Below are 21071 nucleotides of genomic sequence, written 5' to 3' on the forward strand. Positions count from 1 at the left end.
TGCAGATATCAGCGCTTGTTTTCCTCCCTTCAGAAGAAGCCATTTTGCTGCCATTCATTCTAGTCCAGTATGAAAAACAACATCCACAGAGCGAGAGAATCCATCACAGGAAACATGAAGCCAGACTTTCTGTTTTCTCATTATTTCATTTAGTCGAGTTGAGTGTTTTCATCTCAGCGCTGCGTTACAACACCCACAGGAAGAAATGGAAATAATCCCTCAGAAACATGTGTCTTCTAAAACTTTACTGTCCCATCCATGTCTTTTTATTCAGGGCGTCTTTGTTAGCCGGGACAGCAGTTCATTTCAAGCAAGGTTTGACACTGTAAAGTTTGTATTTTAAAAACAGTGGAAAAAAAAAAAATGCTGAAAACAATTTTGTTACATACGGCATGCATTGAACAATTTTGAAATCTCAGCACCTGGCTAAATAATCATTGAGTCATTGGTATTGATCAACAACCCTATCAACCCCCTGCAGATATTATGGTCATTTTGTGCTATGGAGGCAGTACCAACCAACCTCTCTCTCTCTCTCCCTCTCTCTCTCTCTCTCTCTCTCTCGCTCACACACACACCGAATCCTCTTTCTCTGTCTCTCTCCCTCTTTCTCTCTCTCTCTCTCTCTCTCCTCTCTCTGTCTCTCTCCCTCTTTCTTTCTCTCTCTCTCCTCTCTCTGTCTCTATCCCTCTTTCTTTCTCTCTCTCCTCTCTGTCTCTCTCTCTCTCTCTCTCTCTCTCTCACACACACACACACACACACAGTCACACACACACACAAGGCAGGGAACTGCTTACAAGTGGAAAGTGCTGCCGTCCTAATAGTTAAATAATGGTGTAGTACAGAGGGAGCAGTAATGCCTGGGCTATTTAATGGCAAACCTCCCTATAGGAGGAGTGTTTAAACCCAGACAGCCTCAGATCACCAGACGCTGGAACAAACTTTCCTCTGACGAATGGCGACTGACGAAAAGAGGATAAATGGATACTGGTTGTTTTTATTGAAGGATAGAGTTTCCATTTGGTGGCTGGTGTTTCATCCACTTACATCCAGGACCACAAGCTGGCATGGTCCTGGGAGTTTTCTGCCTCCTTGCCCCACCTTTCTGTTTCTATCTACAGTCTGTAGACACTCATACTTTCTGTATGTATCTACAGTTTATGAACAAACTTTGTACTTTCTGTGTGCATCCATGTAAAATCTACATACTTTGTGTATATCTAAAGTCTGAACAATATTTGTACTTTCTGTGTATCTGCAGTCTATGAACACTGTTTGTATATAAACTGTAGATACACAGTACAATCTTTGTACTTTCCGTGTGTATCTACAGTCTATGGACAATCTACATTGATTTTCAACCTTTTTCATATCAAGGACCCCTAATTTAGTCCACATTTGAGCCCCGGACCCATTTTATAAGATTTTGTCTCTCAAACCAAAATCTGAGAATATTTATATTGTCAGATATTATTTTGTCCAGAATCCCATGACTATCTGTATTATAGATAAAGAGATAACAGTGAAACTATGATCAAAATAGTCATTCTTCTACATTCTTTAGTTCTCTAATTGTGTCAAACTTCTTGTAAATGAAATAATGGTGAAGTTTAACAATTCATCAATTTGCAGGGGACCCCCTGGAACTCCCTCAAGGATCCCTGGTGGTCCCCGGACCCCACGTTGAGAACCACTGATCTACATAATTTCTGTGTGTCAGAAAATTTGAGGCAAAATCTCATTATCACAACATGTTATCTTGGTCAGGATAAAATGAAGAGACTATGCTAGTACATTTATTTATGTATTTATTTATTTATTTATTTTCATCAATTACAAACAATTACATCAAATTCACTAACTTTTCTTTTATTTAGGAGCAATGTTTTGAGAGAATAGATGTGCGGCAATAAATATAAATTAATTAATCGGAGTGCTGTCCTGGAGTATTTCGTTGGGAGAATAGATGAAATGGAAAACAAAATGAATGGACTGCGTTTGCGTTCGGGGCCTTTGTCTGGCAGGTGCACAGCACAACATCAAATAATCACATCAAATAATGATCACATCAAACAGCTAGTACTCTCACAGCCATCAAATAATGAATGCTCATGTCAAATAATTAAATCATTACATCTAACCTTAACATAAAAAAAATGATGAGGTTGTTTGTTTATTCATGTGTGGAGGATTTGTTATTTGACTTCTTCCTTTGTTACTTGATGGCTGGCTTTTCATTATTTGACAGAAATATTTGTTATTTTATGATGTGAGCATTCATTATTTGTTGTAGTCATTTGCTATTTGAAGATTGTAAGTTTTTATCATAAGGTGCTGGGATCATTTATTGTTGGACTGTGACACAGAAAATGTTCCATACAACTGAAACTGCATTGGAAACAAGTTCGATTACCACGACTGGACAACTTTTAAAATTTGTTTTAAGGAAAACAAGATTTGGCGGCTGAGTATGTGACTAAATATCTAGTTAAGATGTAGATTTGTTGGTAATAGTTATTTAGGAAAGTAAACAGTGTCATGCCTACTTGAGAAACTTATACTTTCTAAAACGTGCCCAGTAAAATTCAATGTTTATTTAGCTAGTTTTAGCTGGCTCACTATAAACTGTAGGTCATAACCCAAAATGGGCTAACTTCCAACGTGATAGTTCCCATATGAGCAAAACTAAACTGAAACGCTCGCTAAATTTCCAATCTGGGTCTCAGGCAAGAGAAATGTGAGACCCCTGGGTGTAAACCAGTACGTTATTTACTGTTTGGATTGGTCTGTGTGTGTTCACAATGGATTAGGGCTTTTAACAATGTGTAATAATATCATGTCAATCAAATGACTTGTAAAACAGCAGCTTGTCCATAGAGCTTGGCTCTGACACATAAGCAGTTTTCTATGAATCGGGTTTTCTATAATTTAAGAGCAACACGCCTCACATGTATATGGCACTTTTCACTTTAATTGCATGCAAAAGCCATCTTTCATGCAAAGCCTCCAGTCTGATCGCTACCTGAAAAGGTTGGGTGAGGTTCCTGTCGGAGCTTATCCATCCATTAAAAACTTTGTTTAGGGGTCAAGGTATTGACTTTAAGTGTATTTACAACAGTGGTTCCTGCCCTTTTTGGCCGTATAAAAGCAAGACTTTTCTAGTCACTGACAAACAAAGATCCTCCATCCAAAGGAGCACTGACCTGAAGAAAATGGACCTGAGCCTCTTCTCTGCTGTCCTGGCCCTGCTGCTGGGCCTTTCTGCAGCACAAGACAACCCCATGGTAAGAAGTATGCCGTCGCACTGCCAAAAATATCATCTTAAATAACTGCTCTACCCTTGTATTTAGTGTTAAAATCATATTTTTCTTAAAAGAAGCTAAAAAATCTGCCAGAATTTGCCTGACACAAATGATAATATCCACATTTCAGGATCATGTATGTTGCATCTAGAGTTTTGAGCTGAAACAAGTTAAATGATCTCAACACATGGCAGTATTTTCCCACCACCATTTTAAGAAAAATGACTCTAAACATTACTGAGGGATGATAATATTGTATCTCCCCAAAATCAATTTTTTAGTAGCTAAGAAAAGCAAGGTTCATGCTCAGACTAACACTCATGCAATTTAAATGATGCAATGAGTGTGAATTGAGTCATGAAATGACTCATGAAACTTCATCAGTCCACAAAGAGCAATGCAAACCATTGAAAAAAAAAGAACTAACCCTAACCCAAAAGGGTTAAAAAACAAATAATATGAAGACATAATTCAACACGACTCAAAAGCATGCAAAACATTTTTACAGACAAACATCCATTGATAAGACCAGACAGGGAATCAATAGAGTTTGATATGGTTAGGGTTAGGTAAAATACAAAAAAAGAAAAGAAAATATATAACATTTGTAAGTTGATTTCATCACTCATGCTGGCTTTGTCTCTCTGCAGGTGCAACAACATGAGGAAGGTGAGACTGGAAATAATAATTCATTTCTCTCTTCACAACTGGTTAATGAGTCTCACTACACAGTGTGGGGCCTCCATATTAAGTAACTGAACCTTCTGTTTTTAGGTGTCGAGGAACTGGACCGTCTAGACATTACTTCAAGAATTCTGGCGGCAAATAAAGGTAAGAATCATTTATTTGTGGCTCTTATAATCATGACGTTATTATCCAACTTGTTTGCAGAACATTTTGCAAGCATTCCTCATGTTAACAGACTTCAGGGAAAATTTGTAACAGTTTGTTCACCTGCTCACATGTTAAGTATTCATCAGAGGTCACATGACTTGGACTCCAGTCACAATTTGAACTGCTTGAGACCTGACTTGATGCATGAATAGAAGACTTGAGACTTGACTTGACTTGGGTTCTGGTGACTTGGGACTTGACTCTGACTTGTACTCTGATGACTTGAAAAGGTTTCTAAAGTCTTGACTTGAGATCTTGTGTTTGTGTAAATGACTCAGATTGAAAGTGATGAGATTTGTTCCAGCAGACGACTGAATTTAAATTCTGTTTTCTGAATTTGTATGGAATGATTGAATTTATTGAAGTTGAAACTGATTATAGAAATCAAACTCATGATGCTCTTACCAAGTTTTTATCCTATTAAAAAACCATATTGCATTGAAAAGTCCTAGATATTAAGTTTTCTTTAAGATATTAAATTGATACTGGACTCTCTTTTGTTCTGACTTGACTTGCTGTTCTACATTTAGACTTGAGACTTGACATTAAAGACATGGACTTGACTTGGACTTGACTTGGTAATCTACATTTAGACTTGAGACTTGACTTGAGATTTGTGCCTCAAGACTCGAGACTGACTTGGGACTCGAGCAAAGTTTACCTTGTCACACCTCTGGTATTCATACATTATCAATCTATTTAACATGTTGATATCCTGTGACTCCAGGCTTCGACCACATGTTGGTGGAGGGAGACGTGGTTCTTTCAAACAAGAGGAATGCCTTGAAGTGCTGGTCAGATTACTGCAAATGGGAAAAATCCCCTAACGGACTGGTTGAAGTGCCGTACACCATCAGTGATTACTTCTGTAAGTGCTTTGTGATGTATGACATCAATGTAACGTCCACAAAATTCAAATGATGTCAGTACGCTGTAAATATACGTATAGTATCTGCTCTAGCAAGTAATTTAATCTAGTACAGAGTCTTCTTTTTAAAGGTCACATCTTGTGTATATGTGTGACCTTTAAAATAAGAGGAAACATCTTCCCATGGAGTGAGATAATTTTACATTTCCAGTGCAGTTTCACTTTCTCTTGAAATAAGTAAAATCCCTCTGGATTCAAGATAACATTTTTGCAAGAGAAAGTGTGTCTCACCACATTGGCAGGTTATATGCTGGAGATTTTCTTGAGATTAATCAAAACTAGATTATATAAACTTAAAAGTCAACATTTTATGCTGTTTGAACATGGTCACCACAGTGACCAGAGATAGAAATGGAAAACTGCTCTTTTGATGTAAAATACTATAATTTAGATGAGTCATTATAAAAAAATGTCGATTTCCACTCACTGTCTCAAAGCATTTGGCTGTATGTTTTCTTTGCCTCGTTTCCAGAAAGTACTTTACCTAATGATGTATGAGCAAAAATCAACAAATGTAATTCAGTGAGTGAGCAGGTCCTCCAGATGAAAATCCTTCAGCAGTTACAGCATGAATGCATGTGATCATTTCTTTTTCACTGCAGATGACTCTGAAAGGGCCACGATTGAGAACGCTATGAAGACTTTTCAAATGAAAACCTGCGTTCGCTTTGTTCCTCACAGCGGCCAGTCTGACTACCTCAGCATTGAGAGCAAACTTGGGTGAGTGTATGTCAGAGATCAAAACCTGAGATTTTTGAGTAACAAATGCTGATTTTTTTTTTTTATTCTATCCGGTTCAAAGCAATACTACAGGTTGCAACATTTGAACCAAAATGAGAAAATCTGGATAGGCTTGAAACAAATTCACAGCAAAGTAATTTTAGTTTCTAGCCATGTACTAGCCATGATAAAGCAGGTCATTGGAATTTGTCTTTTTGCACATCCATCCTATATACACAAATATGAACAAACACAATACCAGAACACACTAGGCATTTCCTAAAAGAGATCCGAATGCAGGTTGCTCACACTGCAGTTTCTTCCAAAGCAGTTGTGGTTTGCACAAGGGAAGTTTGGCGGTTGTTATGGTCGCTGTAATATATAACACAACACCAGCCACCCACCAGTCACCAGCTCACAACTGGAATACACCGTCCTGCTGCTGTCAGGGATCAAACCTGCAACCTGACATCTACTGTGTCTAACATGATGTAATGTAAAGAATGGAGCAACGATGCAGGAAAACAGTGGCACATCACAGATTAGCATGGCATTAAATGTACTGATAGTGGGTGTCAAGGTGCTTAAAGATGTGATAAGCACTTTAATAAAAACAACCCAAAAAAACAAACATGTACCAATCTTTTCTCCCTTCTACTCTTATTAAAATATTTTAAAAACTCTGATTCTACAAATGCTACTTATTCCTATTAAAGGCTTAGCTGATGAAGACTGAGATATACAGTCGGTTTGACTACTGTTGACAAAATGTACTAATACAAAAGCGTAATGTAATGCAGTGGTTCTCAACGTGGGGTCCGGGGACCCCCAAGGGTCCTTGAGGGGGTTACAGGGGGCCCACAGCAAATTGATGAATCGTTGTGAACTTCACCATTATTTCATTTACAATTTAACACAATTAGAGAATGTAGAAGAATTATTATTTTGATCATAGTTTCTCTGTTATCTCTCTACCTACAATACAGATAGTCATGGAATTCTGGGCAAAATCATATCTAACAATAAAAATATCCTCTGATTTGGGTCCAAGAGACAAAATCTCATCAAGTGGAGGTTAAAAATAAAAATTAGGGTCCTTGATATGAAAAAGGTTGAGAATCACTGATGTAATGTACTGTGTCGGTGACTGTAGGTGCTGGTCTAACCTGGGGAGAGATGGGGGGAAGCAGCAGCTGTCTCTGTCTGTTCAGGGCTGTCTTCACCATGGCATCGTTCAGCACGAGCTGCTCCACGCTCTGGGCTTCCACCACGAACACACCCGGAGCGACCGGGACCAGTATGTCCGGATCAACTGGGAAAACGTCTCGACAGGTGAGAGCTGAGCCCCACTGCAGCTGTACACTACGGTAGCTTCCATGGTTTCAAGTGGAATAAGTTTGTTTGTTGAGGAGTGGGGTTTGGGGCTAGTAAGAATTGTTCACCGATTATAATAAAATAAATAAGAGTTTAAGTTTTAGTTAAAGAGATAATCTGTCTGATTCTTGTTTTTATTTTTTTGGTGACGCCTTGATAAGTGATAAGTGGTCATTGCTTTGGTGTTTTGCACTCAGTTTAGGAACTGGCCCAACATAATAATTAAGACACTCAATGTAGACTGCAGCTAATAAACGATGGTGAAATCTACCAGTCCAAAAGAAAAAGGAGACACATCTGCATCACTCCCCATTGTGTTTTTCATCTTGGACAGACAACGCTGGTGTTCACTCTAGTTTTGGCTCAGAGACGGTCACTACTTTTTAGCAGCTTGTTTTCCTCTGAGCAATTAATTTGTTTCTTTCTCCTTGGATTTTCTGTTGATGCAGTTTGAGTTACTCTTTTCTTTGTCTGTTCAGACATTGGCTATCGCTGCTCATGCTAACTACCCAGTTCTTCTTCTGTATGGTATCAATTGGCGACAGTGAATAGCAAAATGGACATATATGAGAGAGAGAGAGAGAGAGAGAGAGAGAGAGAGAGAGATTTTCTCCTTGTGTTAAACTTAAAAGGAACATGCAAAATTAAACTAATTTTTGTTTTTCTGGAAGCCTCCTTGAAACCAAGAAAAACCCTATCAACCTCACTTTGTTTATTTATTTATTTTTACTTTGAGGATGTTATATAAATATATTAAATATTTGATTCCACAGCTAGTTCCTACAACTTCCACAAAGCGGACACTAACAACCTGAACACTCCATATGACTACTCCTCCATCATGCACTACGGAAGGTAACCTCTCATCTTAATATCATGAACAACACTGATATTTAGCAAGATATGACTTTTATTAAGCAGTACATTCATTTTTCATATTGTCAATTTACTGCAAAAACCTTGTGTCTTCAATTATTATTATATCCAATTGTTTTATGACCCTGAAATCAAGCCAAAGTACTGAAAATGCAATGTAAAATGTAAAAAATGCACAGCTGTTAATGGGAAAATCAACCATTTCTTTGACAAACACTTTGGGAGATACAAGGTTTCAGCAGGACATTGAAAATATTCCATCACTCTCCTACAACCGTAAGAAAGGACAGTTTCTTCATTGGTGTATTCATTTCTTGTGTTGTGTGTTTTCTTGTGTTTTTTTTTTTCCTCTCTAGGACTGCCTTCACATCAGCGTATGGAGAAGATACCATCACTCCCATTCCAGATTCCTCTGTGCAGATCGGACAGAGGGACGACATGTCTGACATCGACATCCTCAGGATCAACAAGCTATATGAATGCAGTGAGTACAGAAGTCGGCACATTTGTTTATTATTTAGTTCATTTTTAAGGCATTTCTGCTTCATTAAATAGAGGAAATTCTTAGATTTAGAGAGATTGGGAGGGAGTTACACACAGCAAAGATTCAAACTCACAATATTGGGGAGTGCATGATATTTAAAGACCCCATGAAACGGCATCTTTACTAACTTGATTTGATGCATTTCTTGTTGAAACAGGATGTTGGGGCGGGACATAAAGCAGGGAGGGATCATTCAAAAGTCTAAACCAATGGAATTTGAGTCAGGGAGAGAAAGACAGTCTTATTTGATGGGACGGGTGTGGAGGGGCGGGATTGTTAAAAAATCTGATGGTTTTATCGGTTAGAAATTTATATTTACGCCTCCTAGTGCAGCATGATGTCACAATGAAAGATACTCACTTAAAGATACTTAAAGATAATAGTATTGGGAGTTAATTTCATGGGGACTCTAAATGTATCTATACATTTTTAAATGTTTCATCTATTAGAATATGCAAGGAATTATGTGACAACCAACTGACTTAGAGATTTGTGCGCTGTGCCTCAGTATCCCTATTCATTTCTGCTTGACAACTATTGAGGAAGACTATCATGCTATTATGTATTATGACATCACAGGATAGATTCTTTGTAATGATGGACTTCTCCCATTGTATCTCATTAATTCTTGCTTTCAGAAATGTATACAAATCTGTAATGTTGACTGAGGGAAAACAGAACCAGGGTCTGATGCCAGATCATTCTTTCTTTTCAGATATGTGAAAGAAAATGAAGACAACTCAAACTCTGTTAATGTTAAGGAGACACCTGCTGTTTTCGTAAAACCTCCATGAGATGCAATGAGTGCAATCAGATGTATTCGAGATGTATTCATAAAAACCCAAACCAATTAAATTTTGATTTAAGAATGTGCTCTTTACCTCTTGCTTACAACACTTGAATCAACATTGATGAGTTTGATTCCAAAATTAGATATATAGATATTAGATACATGACATCCAAATATTAGATATTTGAAAAAACTGACACCTACTATCACAAAATCATTGTTGTCATCGTCTATGTTTTTAAATAATAAGCAGTGACATCAAATAACTTTTTTTTCTGAGAGGATACATAACAGTTTGGAATGAAACTTTATTTTTTTTTCACCATGAACAACCATTTTGTAAAGCCAGAAATCAATGAATGAGGAATATGTCATCAAGATGTACAACAAGCTGCTGTACTGACAATGAAAAGGAGAATCATAGGTGTTCATAGAATGATTGTTTGAGCTGAACACTACCAGTCAAAAGTTTGGACACATGCATTTTTCTTTATTTTTTTTACTATTTTCCACATTTTAGAATAATAGTAAAGACATTAAAACTATGAAATAACACAAATGGAATTATGCAGTGACCAAACAAGTGTTAAACAAATCAAAACTATCTTATATTTTAGATTATTTAAAGTAGCCGCCCTTTGCCTTGATGGAAAGGCAAAGGCTTTGGAAAGAAATTAATTTATATTTGTCAAATTTCAAGCATTTAAGCAGAAGCCTTTAGATCAAAATGGCTTTAAGAGAATGAAAAACACAGAACATTCAATGGTAGTGTAAATATAAATAAGCTTCATATTATGGTAACAATAACCGATATTACATCCTGGGTGCGGTCATAGTCACCTGTAACATTTTTTCCCAATGCCCCTCCAAACAAGTTTTACAGAGACAATGTTGTGTGTCATCATTCGTCATCCAGCAAAACACACATCCACCCCTTCAAATCAGTTGCAAAACATTTATTCACAAAACACCATCAACATTATATCAAAGTGTAGGGAGATAGTAAAAGCCGTAGAGCTGAACTCCAAAGTTGAGTGCTGGTTTGCCGTATCAGGACTGTGTTCTCTATCAGCTGGATGAGGGGTTTGTTCAGGTGGAGGGGGAGGAGGGAGGCGGGGTGACGGGCAAGATCCTTGTGCAGGAAGACTTCACCAGCTCGTGTTTGTTGTTGCGGGGGTCGAAACTCACCGTGAACTGGCACGTCAGACGCTGCAAGGAGGGAAACAACAAAAACATGTGTGTCAGAATGAGGAAAATATTCATTTAAAGGTAATCTATCTATCTTATAAAGGAATATTATGCAACAATAAATAAATATTTTAGAATGAGGCACAAGGAAGAGGTACAGGACTATTTCTTCAGATTTCACAAAGGGTTGGATGGTGGTGAAGTACAGTTAAGGATTATTTCCTTTCACGTTTCTACTTAAAGTCCTGATTTATTCTGATTTCCATTTGCTGGAACTGAGGTGACAGCTTTCTGCTCCTGTACACTTCAATTACAATTGGAAAGTACATCACGATTGACAGCTGACATTTAAAATAAATTATGATAGTTTCTAAAGAACAAAATGCTAATAGTCTTTAGAATGCAACCTTTATATTTTACAGATATTGAATGAATAATTATATCTGGATTTTAAAGATATTGAATGATTAATGTAAGGTAATAATTTATCAAAGAGTGTTGAATCCAGTAAACAAAGTGTATTTCAATGGAACTCTTAAAGTTGTAATCCACATGATTTAAATTTTTGTTTTCAAGTTTGGTGACATCTTTGTTGCTCAGCCGCATCACTGTGGTGTTTCTGCACCGCACTTCCCACAGATCACCTGTCAATCAAACAGTGTGGGCGGAGCTTGGATTTTCTGTTGATGCAGTTTGAGTTTCTCTTTTCTTTGTCTGTTCAGCCATGGTGTCTATCGCTGCTCATGCTAACTACCCAGTTCTTCTTCTTCTTCTGTTTATTCCAAACAAACCGGAAACGTAAAACGCATCACTTCCTGTGCGGCAGAGGATTTTTCCCGGGAAAAGAGCTGCCAGACACCGGCTGTTTAGAACAGACAATGGAAAAGCTTTATGAACTTGATATAGGTTGAATCACTGTTATTATATCAATCGGCGATAGCAGAACGGAGATCTATTTATATGAAAATGTTGTGTGTCATTACTAGGTTTTGTGTTAATATAGAGGATACTTTAAGAGGTTAACTTTACCAAGCAGTCAGGGTGGGCCAATAAAAACACTCGCACCAAGGTCCATTGTGATGTCGTGTGAATTGTAACCCAAATATGGCTTTCGCTTCCATTTGTATGTTTTGGGTGTGGAAGCTGTTAAATGTCTGCATCCTGTAGGCGGTTAAATGGCGACTCAGCAGGATAACGTCTGCAGTTTCAATTACAGGTCACCGCAGGAGGCATCACACACACACACACACACACACACACACACACACACACACACACACACACACACTGTTCTAGAGAGTAAGCATAATAAGGCTATAAACAGGATTATGCCAGACAGCACAAGAATCACATAAAGTGCTAACAGAACAGAACTGTACACACCAACCCAAACATACACACACACACACACACACACACACACACCAGTCCAATCTGAGTCCACTCTCACAAAGCATATATCCTTTTCAAAAAGTGTCTATTTTGTGACAGCACACATTTCTGTTTCTTTTCAGTACATAATATATTAATAACAACACATATAATATTAATAACAACACACTGAAAAGTAACAAAACTATGTGTAGGTCCATATTAAACACATGGGCATATTGAAGATGACATCCACTTTGAGATGACATTTAATTTGGATTATGTGAATTGCTCCTTTTAAAGTGATATTAAATGTTAATATAGCATTTATAGTTTATATGTGCACCAGCAGGCTGTACATTTTAGTTTCAACACATACAAAGAGGCATATCTTACACTAACTGAGTTTTCTGAGTGTTTTTTTGTTTTGTGTGACAGCCTTGTGAATATATTCCTTGGGCCAGTTGCACAAAACACCCTAAGTTAAGATTTTCCTTAAAGTCCAAGTTAAGGTTTCCTTAAAATAAAATCGGTTGCACAAAAGACCCTTAAGCCTTCTCCTTAAGGTTTCCTTAAAATGTTCACTTAAGTATTTAAGGTTTTCTCCTTATCTTGGTCTTATACTTAAGGAGTCCCTTAAAGTTAGTTAAACCGTTGTACGGTTGTAAAAGCTTAGCAAACAAAGTAAGGAAAAAAACTTAAGGTACCTCTGACTCTATCTTAACCTTAACATGGCCGAGTTTATGGCGATAAATTAAGAAGTTGTCGTAATTTTTTTGGACCTCTTGGATGGACCTCTTCACCAGACTTCTTGAATTAATTTTCGTTGCAATTTCCTCCCACATTCGTTGTTTTCTGTTTGCTGTCAAATTTACTTTTTAGTGTGTGTTTTTTTTTATTGTATACCTCCAGACGTATAATCTTTTCCTCCTCTGACCAATTTGGTGTTCTTGTCTTCTGCCATTTTTTTTACTGTCTATAGGCCAACTTTGTGAGACGATAACAGGTGAGGCGATAACAGGTATCACAAGTGCAAGTGCAAGCAAACAAACAGGTCTCCATGGCAACTGTAGAATTTTACCGCTGTAAAATCTCTTTCAATGCAGTAAATGCCTTAACGTTTTTCCTTATTCTGTGCCACACCCTTAAGTAAGTCCCTCAGCTAAGGAGAAATTAAGTCTTAAGTGTCATACTTAAGGGGAAAACTTCAGGTGTTTTGTGCAACCGGCCCATGATGAATAAATAATCGGAAAAAATAGCATGAACATTTCTGATTGCAACAGCTGGAGCTAATGCCGGAGGTTTACTACACATAACATAATCTTGAAAAAAAGTATTTTAAAAGTGTGTTTTGCAAATGTACCTGAATAATAGTTGAATATTACTTCAAACACACTCTGACACACACACACACACACATACACACACAAAATAGAGTCACCTTTTTCCCCAGACTGCATTTGTCCAAGTCGTGGTTTTCAGCCTTGAGGCACTTGGTTTTTCCCAGGACCGCCTCAATCTTATAGTTGATGATGTTGGTCACCTGATGAGACGACAGGACAGAAGAAGAAGACAGACTCAGCGTTGGATGGAGTTGGATGAGTGTGTTGTCTACAGTGCGGTGTCATGGGCCTGATTCAGTGTAACATCTCTAATGAGAAGTCCCCACTGACCCACTGTGCTGTATGGGATTTACTGTTATGTCATTATGTGAGCTCAGGTGTGCTTTGAGATTTGGCTCAAGAAAATAACTGATTTTCAATTTTAACAGATTGGAGTTATACAAACATTTCTCATAGTCAGAGCTGCTCTGGAGGCAGAAAGAATCTCATTGGCTGAGTCAAACCTCAATGGGCGGAGCCAAAGAACCAGTGTTTTTCAGAGTGCAAGTTAGCTGCCAAACTTGAATGGCAAAGAAGGAACTCTAAAGAAGAAGGAAAGAAGGAACTAAATAAAAAAAACAGGATGGCATTCATGAACTAGGATGGGCAGCAGCTAGCTAGATAGCTATAGGCTAATATGGCTAGTTTGAACTTGAAAGTTCAGCTAGGATAAATTAGTATGGCTATATTGCATTTTTTCAGTTAGTAACAAGAGTCCTAGGCTTCATGATATTAGCTTCTTCCTCTCTTACCTGTTGCCCTTTTCACTGGGCTGCAGTGTAACATTAGTTATACCACAAAATATGTGGTTCTTTGGCTCCGCCCACTAAGGTTTAACTCAACCAATCAGATTATTTCTGCCTCCAGAGCAGCTCCACCTCTGAGAAATGTTTGTATAACCAAAACTCCAATCTCAATATTAACTATTAAACATTTTAATTCAGTTAATGGAATATGCTGGCCATGCTACTGACAGAGCGAAATCAAAACCGGATGAACAGTTTATCAGCCTTAGGAGATGTGGATCTAACCTGAGTCTGAACGGAGGTGATGGAGACCAGTCTGAACAACTTCTTGGTCCTGGAGTGGCTGTTGTACTTCTCCACAGCGTGGCGAGCTGCCATCTGAACCTCATCTGACTCTGGACTCATGTCAGACCAGCCGCCCAGCAGAGGGACGTTCTCTGTGGGGAAAACACACGGGATGGTCAGACAAAACACACACACACACACACACACAGTTTGAATTCCACATAATTCCACAAGGGCTAGAGCGGCAGTACAACACAATATGTATTACTGAAATGTAGAAAGGTAGCATGCAATCAAAAACACACCCATGCTTATATAAATGCATTCATACACTAACACGAATTGTAAAGTCATAGACAGACACAAGCACAATTGTAATAGTTTGCGTGATCCTTCTTGTGTTTTTGTGCTGCCCCGGCCTCATAATTTGCTGTGTCAGCTAGCTGGAACAGACCAGAACATCAGTCGAGGACATGCGAGCGAATGCAGATTCATAACATCAAACTCTAGATCCCGCCAGTTACGCGCAGTTACCCAGTTACCCCCCCTCGCCTCGTGCTGCCAAACCACCTGCACCGCTCTGCCAAACCAAAGGCCTCTACCATCAGACAGAGGTTGGATATAAAGCAGGGATTCTCTGGGAAACAGAATCAGTATTTAGACGTTGGGGTTGCAGCTCCTGTGCCTTGGGTGGCCCAACCCATCACATGATGCTGCACTTCTGTTTCTATGCTTTATGTTTCTTTAGTCTTCCAGTCTTCCTGTTGAAATTCGTCTTGCAACCTCGCTGATTTCTTTTAAATCGCTATTAAAAACCTTTTTATAAAGTTATAAACTTTTTATAAGCTTGCTTTTTTGCATTAACTTTTTGTTTTGTTTTGTTGTTGTTTTGCTATTTGACTGTTTTTATCTTTTTTGTTGTTTGTGTTTCCTCTGCTGTGGGGGGTGGAGGGGGGGGTTGATTATTTTTTATTATCTGTGAAGCACTTTGTAACTCTGTTTTGAAAGGTGTTATATAAATAAAGTCTATTATTATTATTATATTCAAAATGTATGTACAGAGAAAAATGAAAAAATGCCGTTTATGTATTCTGCACCTTCTGCCTGGAATATGTTCCTGAATGACTTAAAACTGAACGAGTTAATCTCGCTAAATGCTTTTAAATACAAAACAAAAGAATTAGAGGCAAATTCACTAAAATGTCACTGTTCTGAATTAACAAATTTCTGTGTAGCGGACTGTTCTTCTTCTTAAATGTTTTGTCAGTTTATGCTGTATTTTGCATCCTATGCTTTTATTACCTCCGGCAAGGAGGTTATGTTTTCGGTGCTGTTTGTTTGTTTGTCTGTTTGTCTGACTGTTAGCAGGATTACGGAAAAACTACTGGCCCGATTTTCATGAAACTTTGTGGAAGGATGTAGCATGGGCCAAGGAAGAACCCATTAAATTTTGGAGTGGATCCGGATCCTACTCACAAACAAGCAATAATAGCACGAACCTTGGCAGAGGTCTGCGCTCTCCGAGTGCCCTTCTAGTTGTATAGTGGGTTCGGTTCCTATATTTGTTTTTATTGTAGTCTGTCTGAAACCATTTGTTCTTATCTGTGCTGCTGCCGAACTCGGCCAGGTCTCCCTTGAAAAAGAGGTTTTTAATCAATGGGACTTCCTGGTTAAATAAAGGTTAAATAAATAAATAATAAAATTATTTCCTCATTTTTTGTGCATAGGGCAAACGAGGACCAAGAAGAACGGTAACGTGGAAAGATGGAACGGTTGACTCTATCCCGACCACTAATTGCTACCGCATTGGTGGTGTACTTTTGGTGCCGATGGGTCCGAGTTGGTAGATTTTTTGTGCCAAGCAACTCTTAACCATGCAGAAATGCTGGTGTGTAAAACCAAACCTTGATCATCAGATGAAGGATTGATGTACAGCGGGGGGGGGGAACCTTAGTGAAACAGAGAGGCCTCTGAAACAGCAGTTAGACCATGTGACAATAAAACCTTCCATTCAGACCAATGCTGATGAAATTCTTCTGGTTCGAGTTGCAGCTCGTCTAGGTTTGGTGGCCCATAACATCTATTCAACATCTATTCAACAAGGCAACAGTAAACCAGGCAGTGTGATTTTGAAAATGGCATGACAAAAGTAATAATAAAATAAATACTTGCGCAAAATCTGGGATTTTCAAGTCAAAATGTGCTATTTCAGCCAAATTTACTAGATCTGGTTTTGCCTGAAAGTATCTGGGGAAAAAACACAAAGATATGATGCTGGATCTACAGCACAATTAACTAAAATGTTTGAGGACAAGGATTAAATAGGGCTAAATCTTGTGTAGTTTGCATCCCAAGCAATGTCCAACCAAGAGCAAATCTAACATAGACTGGACTGGTGGTGTGTTTTCTATGGCAGGGTATTGGACTTTAGGTCCTGGTGGGCAGTGTTTCTATGCCAAGCACCTCTGAACCAACCAGAATCTGTGATATGCTGAGCAAAACTTCTACCATTACACTAATAGAAGCCACTGCTGTTGTGCAAATTTTGTTAGTGGTATTGAATGGGCCTCATCGGATAAGCTTTCATCGCCAAACACTCCCAAACAAAACTGCGAAACAAACTCTGCCGTGCCAAATGAAATATCGTCTGACCAATGACAACTCTCTCAGACCGGTGGCCAAACCAACCGTTCTGACTCACTCTACCCAGCCAGGCTGCTGCATGAAGTCACTGGCTGCAGACCGAGGACGTGAACACACAACATACTTTGTCATTTTCTCCCACAGGCACGCCCTGCAAGAGAGAGTGAGCAAGCGCCTGTTAGGAGACTGTAAGAAAGAAAGTAAAATGAAGAAATGGGGAATAAAGAAAACTAAATATACAAGTACATAAAGCGATAGACAATTATATAAAGGTTTTGATTTGATAAAAGGGTTTGACAAATGCTATACACTACCAGTCAAAAGTTTGGACACACACATTTTTCTTTATTTTTACTATTTTCCACATTTTAGAATAATAGTAAAGACATCCAAACTATGAAATAACACAATTGGAATCATGCAGTGACCAATAAAGTGTTAAACAAATCAAAACTCTTATATTTTAGATTCTTTAAAGTAGCCGCCCTTTGCGAGAGATAAAATAATTCTTACGCACTTCACTCGAAGGCTTTTAAAATATTGAATAATTTAACATTAAACATTAAATATGCTAGTTTAACTTTAATGTCAGCTGCACATATAGGCAGACTCCCTGGTTAGTAAAACCTATGCAAGTTCCTAGAGAGCTGAACTCTTTAAATGTGAAGCACTATGCAAGTAGAAAGTTTATTTACTTGTGCAAATTCTTGTTAATTGCTTCATATAATAAATTGTAAGCTGAAAAAAACACAGCAATCAGTTGCCACAGGCCTTGACACTAAAGGTTTTCCGCTCATACGACTGTGATTATTAATGCATCAAGACTTTGTTTTTTATGTTACTACACCTTCTCAGGCTTTTCCTGTTCGTCTACATTCCCAAGCGTGAGATCAGATGGGAATTTGTTGGCATGGGAACAAACAAGCTGACTTAAGGCTCAATTATGCTCAACGTTAAATACATATACGGATACGGACGGAGCCTTCTGTCCGTACTCTGCGTTCATTTCGTCCGTATTTGTGCACGTTTTCTGAAAGCTTACGGACGAAACGGGGCAGTACCACCGGAAATCGTGGAGGCAGTGTTGCCAATAGTTCAAGCGAGACCAGCGAGACACGACAAAGACATGTTGTTTGTTGTTCACAAAAAACATGGCGACGGTGGACAGAAACTTTTGACTCTCTACTGCCCTCTAGTGGATGTATTGCTTAACATCCATGCCAACGTAAAGGACGCATGGCAAGTATGTGGGCAGTGACGGTTTCATCGTTTGAAACGGACGTATTTATTTTCGTACGTAAAGGGAGCACAAATGAGCCTTTACCTTTACCCTGGGTTGCCTCTGTGATTCTATTTTATCTCATTTTCTTTTCATTAATTCTTTTATTTATATAATGTATGCACTTGCGATTTTGCCTCGGCTCCTCTGTTAAGTGCTATACAAACAAAGGCTTATCATTTGTATTATTTCATTGTATTGGAAATAATACAGTGTGCACACCCAGGATCACCTCTGCATTGGTTTGTTTGGGGATGTGATTCCCAGCACCACACAGAGAGAGTGTGCGTGTTATCTGCTTCTTATTGAAAATAATACAGGCACAGAAAAAAAACAAATGGGATTAACTGGGTGCAGTCCTTAACAAAGGAAGCATTTTGTTTGGGAGGTTTCTAGATTGTTAGTCACGACTCTGGCACAGCTGTCGGTGTTGCTGTCACTGTTGTCATATGTTCATTGTCCTTTCGCTCTGCATTCCCTGTTTGTGTGTGCTAAGACATGTCAGCCTGTGCGCAGCTGAGTATGCTCGGTTGTCTTGTTTCTGTTGTGTTGTATTCCTAAACATACAGGCCAGGCCGCTCTGAAAATCTTGACTTTTTCTTGACATAATGCTGCCCACACAGTGTATACAAAACATGAGAACCTCCATGATAATGAGTTGTACTTCCCTGTTGTTGCAGAATCCGTCTCACTTGTCTCAAGGCCTAAAATCTGTTGTTTATCATGTCTCTTTTTCTTTTCATCTACATCTCCCCTTAATGAGAGACTGAGCAGATTAAATGTGTGAAATCAATTAAGGATCTACTATTTTGTACATTTAATAGTGGTGTACTATGTAGAAATAAGCAACTTCCTTCTTCTCCTTCTTCCTTCCTTGTTCCTTGTTCCTTCTCACTGTCTCGCTCTGTTGTTAAAGGTGCAACAAGTAGGATTTTTACTTTGTCCCATAGCACAAAATGATCAGAATATATCTGCAGGGGGGTTGGTAGGGTTGTTAATCAATACCAATGATTCGATGATTACTTTACTAGGTGCTGAGATTTCTGGCTTCCAGAACTCACTTTCCGGACTGTATTCTGTTCGGGAGGGTTGTCAATATTACTGTTTCTATTTGGGCCCCAGATGACATTAATACATTACATTCGGGCCCATGCTGAGTTTAAGACTCCATTCTCAATATCTCAATCAGAGTTACCACTTTTTGGGTGTGATACCATCTTGTACAGGCTGTTCTCCCGAATGAATGTGAATTGCACAAACACAGAGTAGGTCTGTCTCTATTCCCTATTTTTACCCTCACTTCACATCTCTATGTAGAAATATCAGCACTTGCTGTGTGTAATAATGTTCTCTAAGAGACAGTTTGATGACAGAGGCATTCTCCCTCATTCCCCATGATACTTGTTGCTGGTATGTCTTATTCATATCAGTACTTACTGGTTGTGATGATCTCCTCTTGCACAGGCTGATCTCCCATACACAGCTGGACAAAGGAGATACACACCAGCACCGACATATGGAGAGACATCTTCTCTGGCTGACCGCTGAAGCCCAGACCGGGTCACTGTAAAGCAGATCGCTGAAAAGAAAAGGTACAACCTCCGACCCGAAGCAGCCTGTTCCCACTGAGCCGAGTTGACTTGCGCGGATCGCCGACCAAACCGCAGCAGATGTCTTCAGAAGTCCTGCAGAGTCTTCAGGGCAAACCGAGGAGCTTTGAGATGAGAGGGAGCAGGAGAAGAGGCTGCCACTGTCAAATGATGAACAGGGAGAGACAGAGTTATTGGAAAAAAACAAATCACAAGTGGCTCCAGTGACTCAAAGAGAGAGGGAGGGACTACTTTTGCTGAGAGGGAAACAGAGAGAGAGAGAAAGAGAAAGAGATAGATCTACACAGTTACTCAGTAATTATCACTAACCACCTTCCTGATATTTAAAAAATAAGACTTCAGCTTCTGAAAGAGTGCAAAAATTAAAGAGAGAGCTACAGACAGAAACAATATTATTGATAGCTAAATTCCTGATATAAAAAAAATGAGACTTAATCTACTGAATGATTAAGCCAAGTAGTGCAAAAATGAGTGAAAGAAAGAGAGACAGAGGTACACAGAGAGAAACAAGATTGATAGCTACCTTCCTGATACTGAAAAGTAGGACCTCAGCTACTGAATGGTAGAGCGAAAGTGAGCTGCACTGCGAGAAATAATGTGTGTGAGAGAGAGAGAGGGAGCGGGAGAGAGAGAAAGAGAGAGGAGGGAGGGACAGAGTGATGTTGGTGAATGGCAGTGGCTGTTCAGTATTTAAGCCTTGGAATGTTTAACCAGCCAATGAAGACCACACCCACCCGCTGCCTGGCAATGACGCCACGCAGGGATTTAACAGCCATCAGTGGCTTTGTGTGTGTATGTGTGTGTGTGTGTGTGTGTGTAAATAGGGTCGGTGGGAGGGTTGGTGGGCGTGGATGCATGCACACTCTATTGTGTGTGAGTGTGCACTTGTGTTCTTTGTGTTTGTGTGCATTGCGTGTTTGCATTCATGCATATATGTGTTAACGTGGGTGTGTATTCATGCATGCGTCTGTGTGGGTGTGAGTGTGTTTCTTTACATGGGTGAGCATTGTACCTTTGTAGACATCTGACTCAATCTCAGCTGGTAAATTCTGCTGGCAGACAGTGAGTCAAAATGCAAGCTAGCACACAGTAGGGCCCCATTACGCGTCACTCGTACGTCAACACACCCTGTCCAGAAG

At 39.0% G+C, this 21071-nt stretch overlaps 2 protein-coding genes across 2 annotated transcripts; one reads left to right on the forward strand and one right to left on the reverse strand.

The window, feature by feature from the left end:
- The first annotated feature begins 3209 nt into the window (after window positions 1–3209).
- Window positions 3210–8815, forward strand: LOC139663078 (hatching enzyme 1.2-like). The gene is made up of 9 exons (XM_071541612.1): window positions 3210–3284; window positions 3953–3971; window positions 4077–4133; window positions 4924–5064; window positions 5727–5844; window positions 6998–7176; window positions 7992–8073; window positions 8451–8590; window positions 8796–8815. The coding sequence occupies exons 1-9, from the start codon at window positions 3213–3215 to the stop codon at window positions 8813–8815; spliced, it is 828 nt and encodes a 275-aa protein (XP_071397713.1). The 5' UTR covers window positions 3210–3212.
- Window positions 8816–10369: 1554 nt separating this feature from the next.
- Window positions 10370–20590, reverse strand: LOC139663076 (cystatin). The gene is made up of 5 exons (XM_071541610.1): window positions 20456–20590; window positions 19760–20072; window positions 14401–14552; window positions 13429–13530; window positions 10370–10637 (listed from the first exon to the last, which is right to left on the reverse strand). The coding sequence occupies exons 2-5, from the start codon at window positions 19848–19850 to the stop codon at window positions 10518–10520; spliced, it is 465 nt and encodes a 154-aa protein (XP_071397711.1). The 5' UTR covers window positions 19851–20072; window positions 20456–20590; the 3' UTR covers window positions 10370–10517.
- Window positions 20591–21071: the final 481 nt, after the last annotated feature.

Source organism: Centroberyx affinis, unplaced genomic scaffold (genome assembly GCF_046629955.1).
Source record: "Centroberyx affinis isolate AG114_WGS23_722 - 3 ecotype Tasmania unplaced genomic scaffold, CSIRO-AGI_Caff_v1 ptg003911l_1, whole genome shotgun sequence".
NCBI classification, from domain to species: domain Eukaryota; kingdom Metazoa; phylum Chordata; class Actinopteri; order Beryciformes; family Berycidae; genus Centroberyx; species Centroberyx affinis.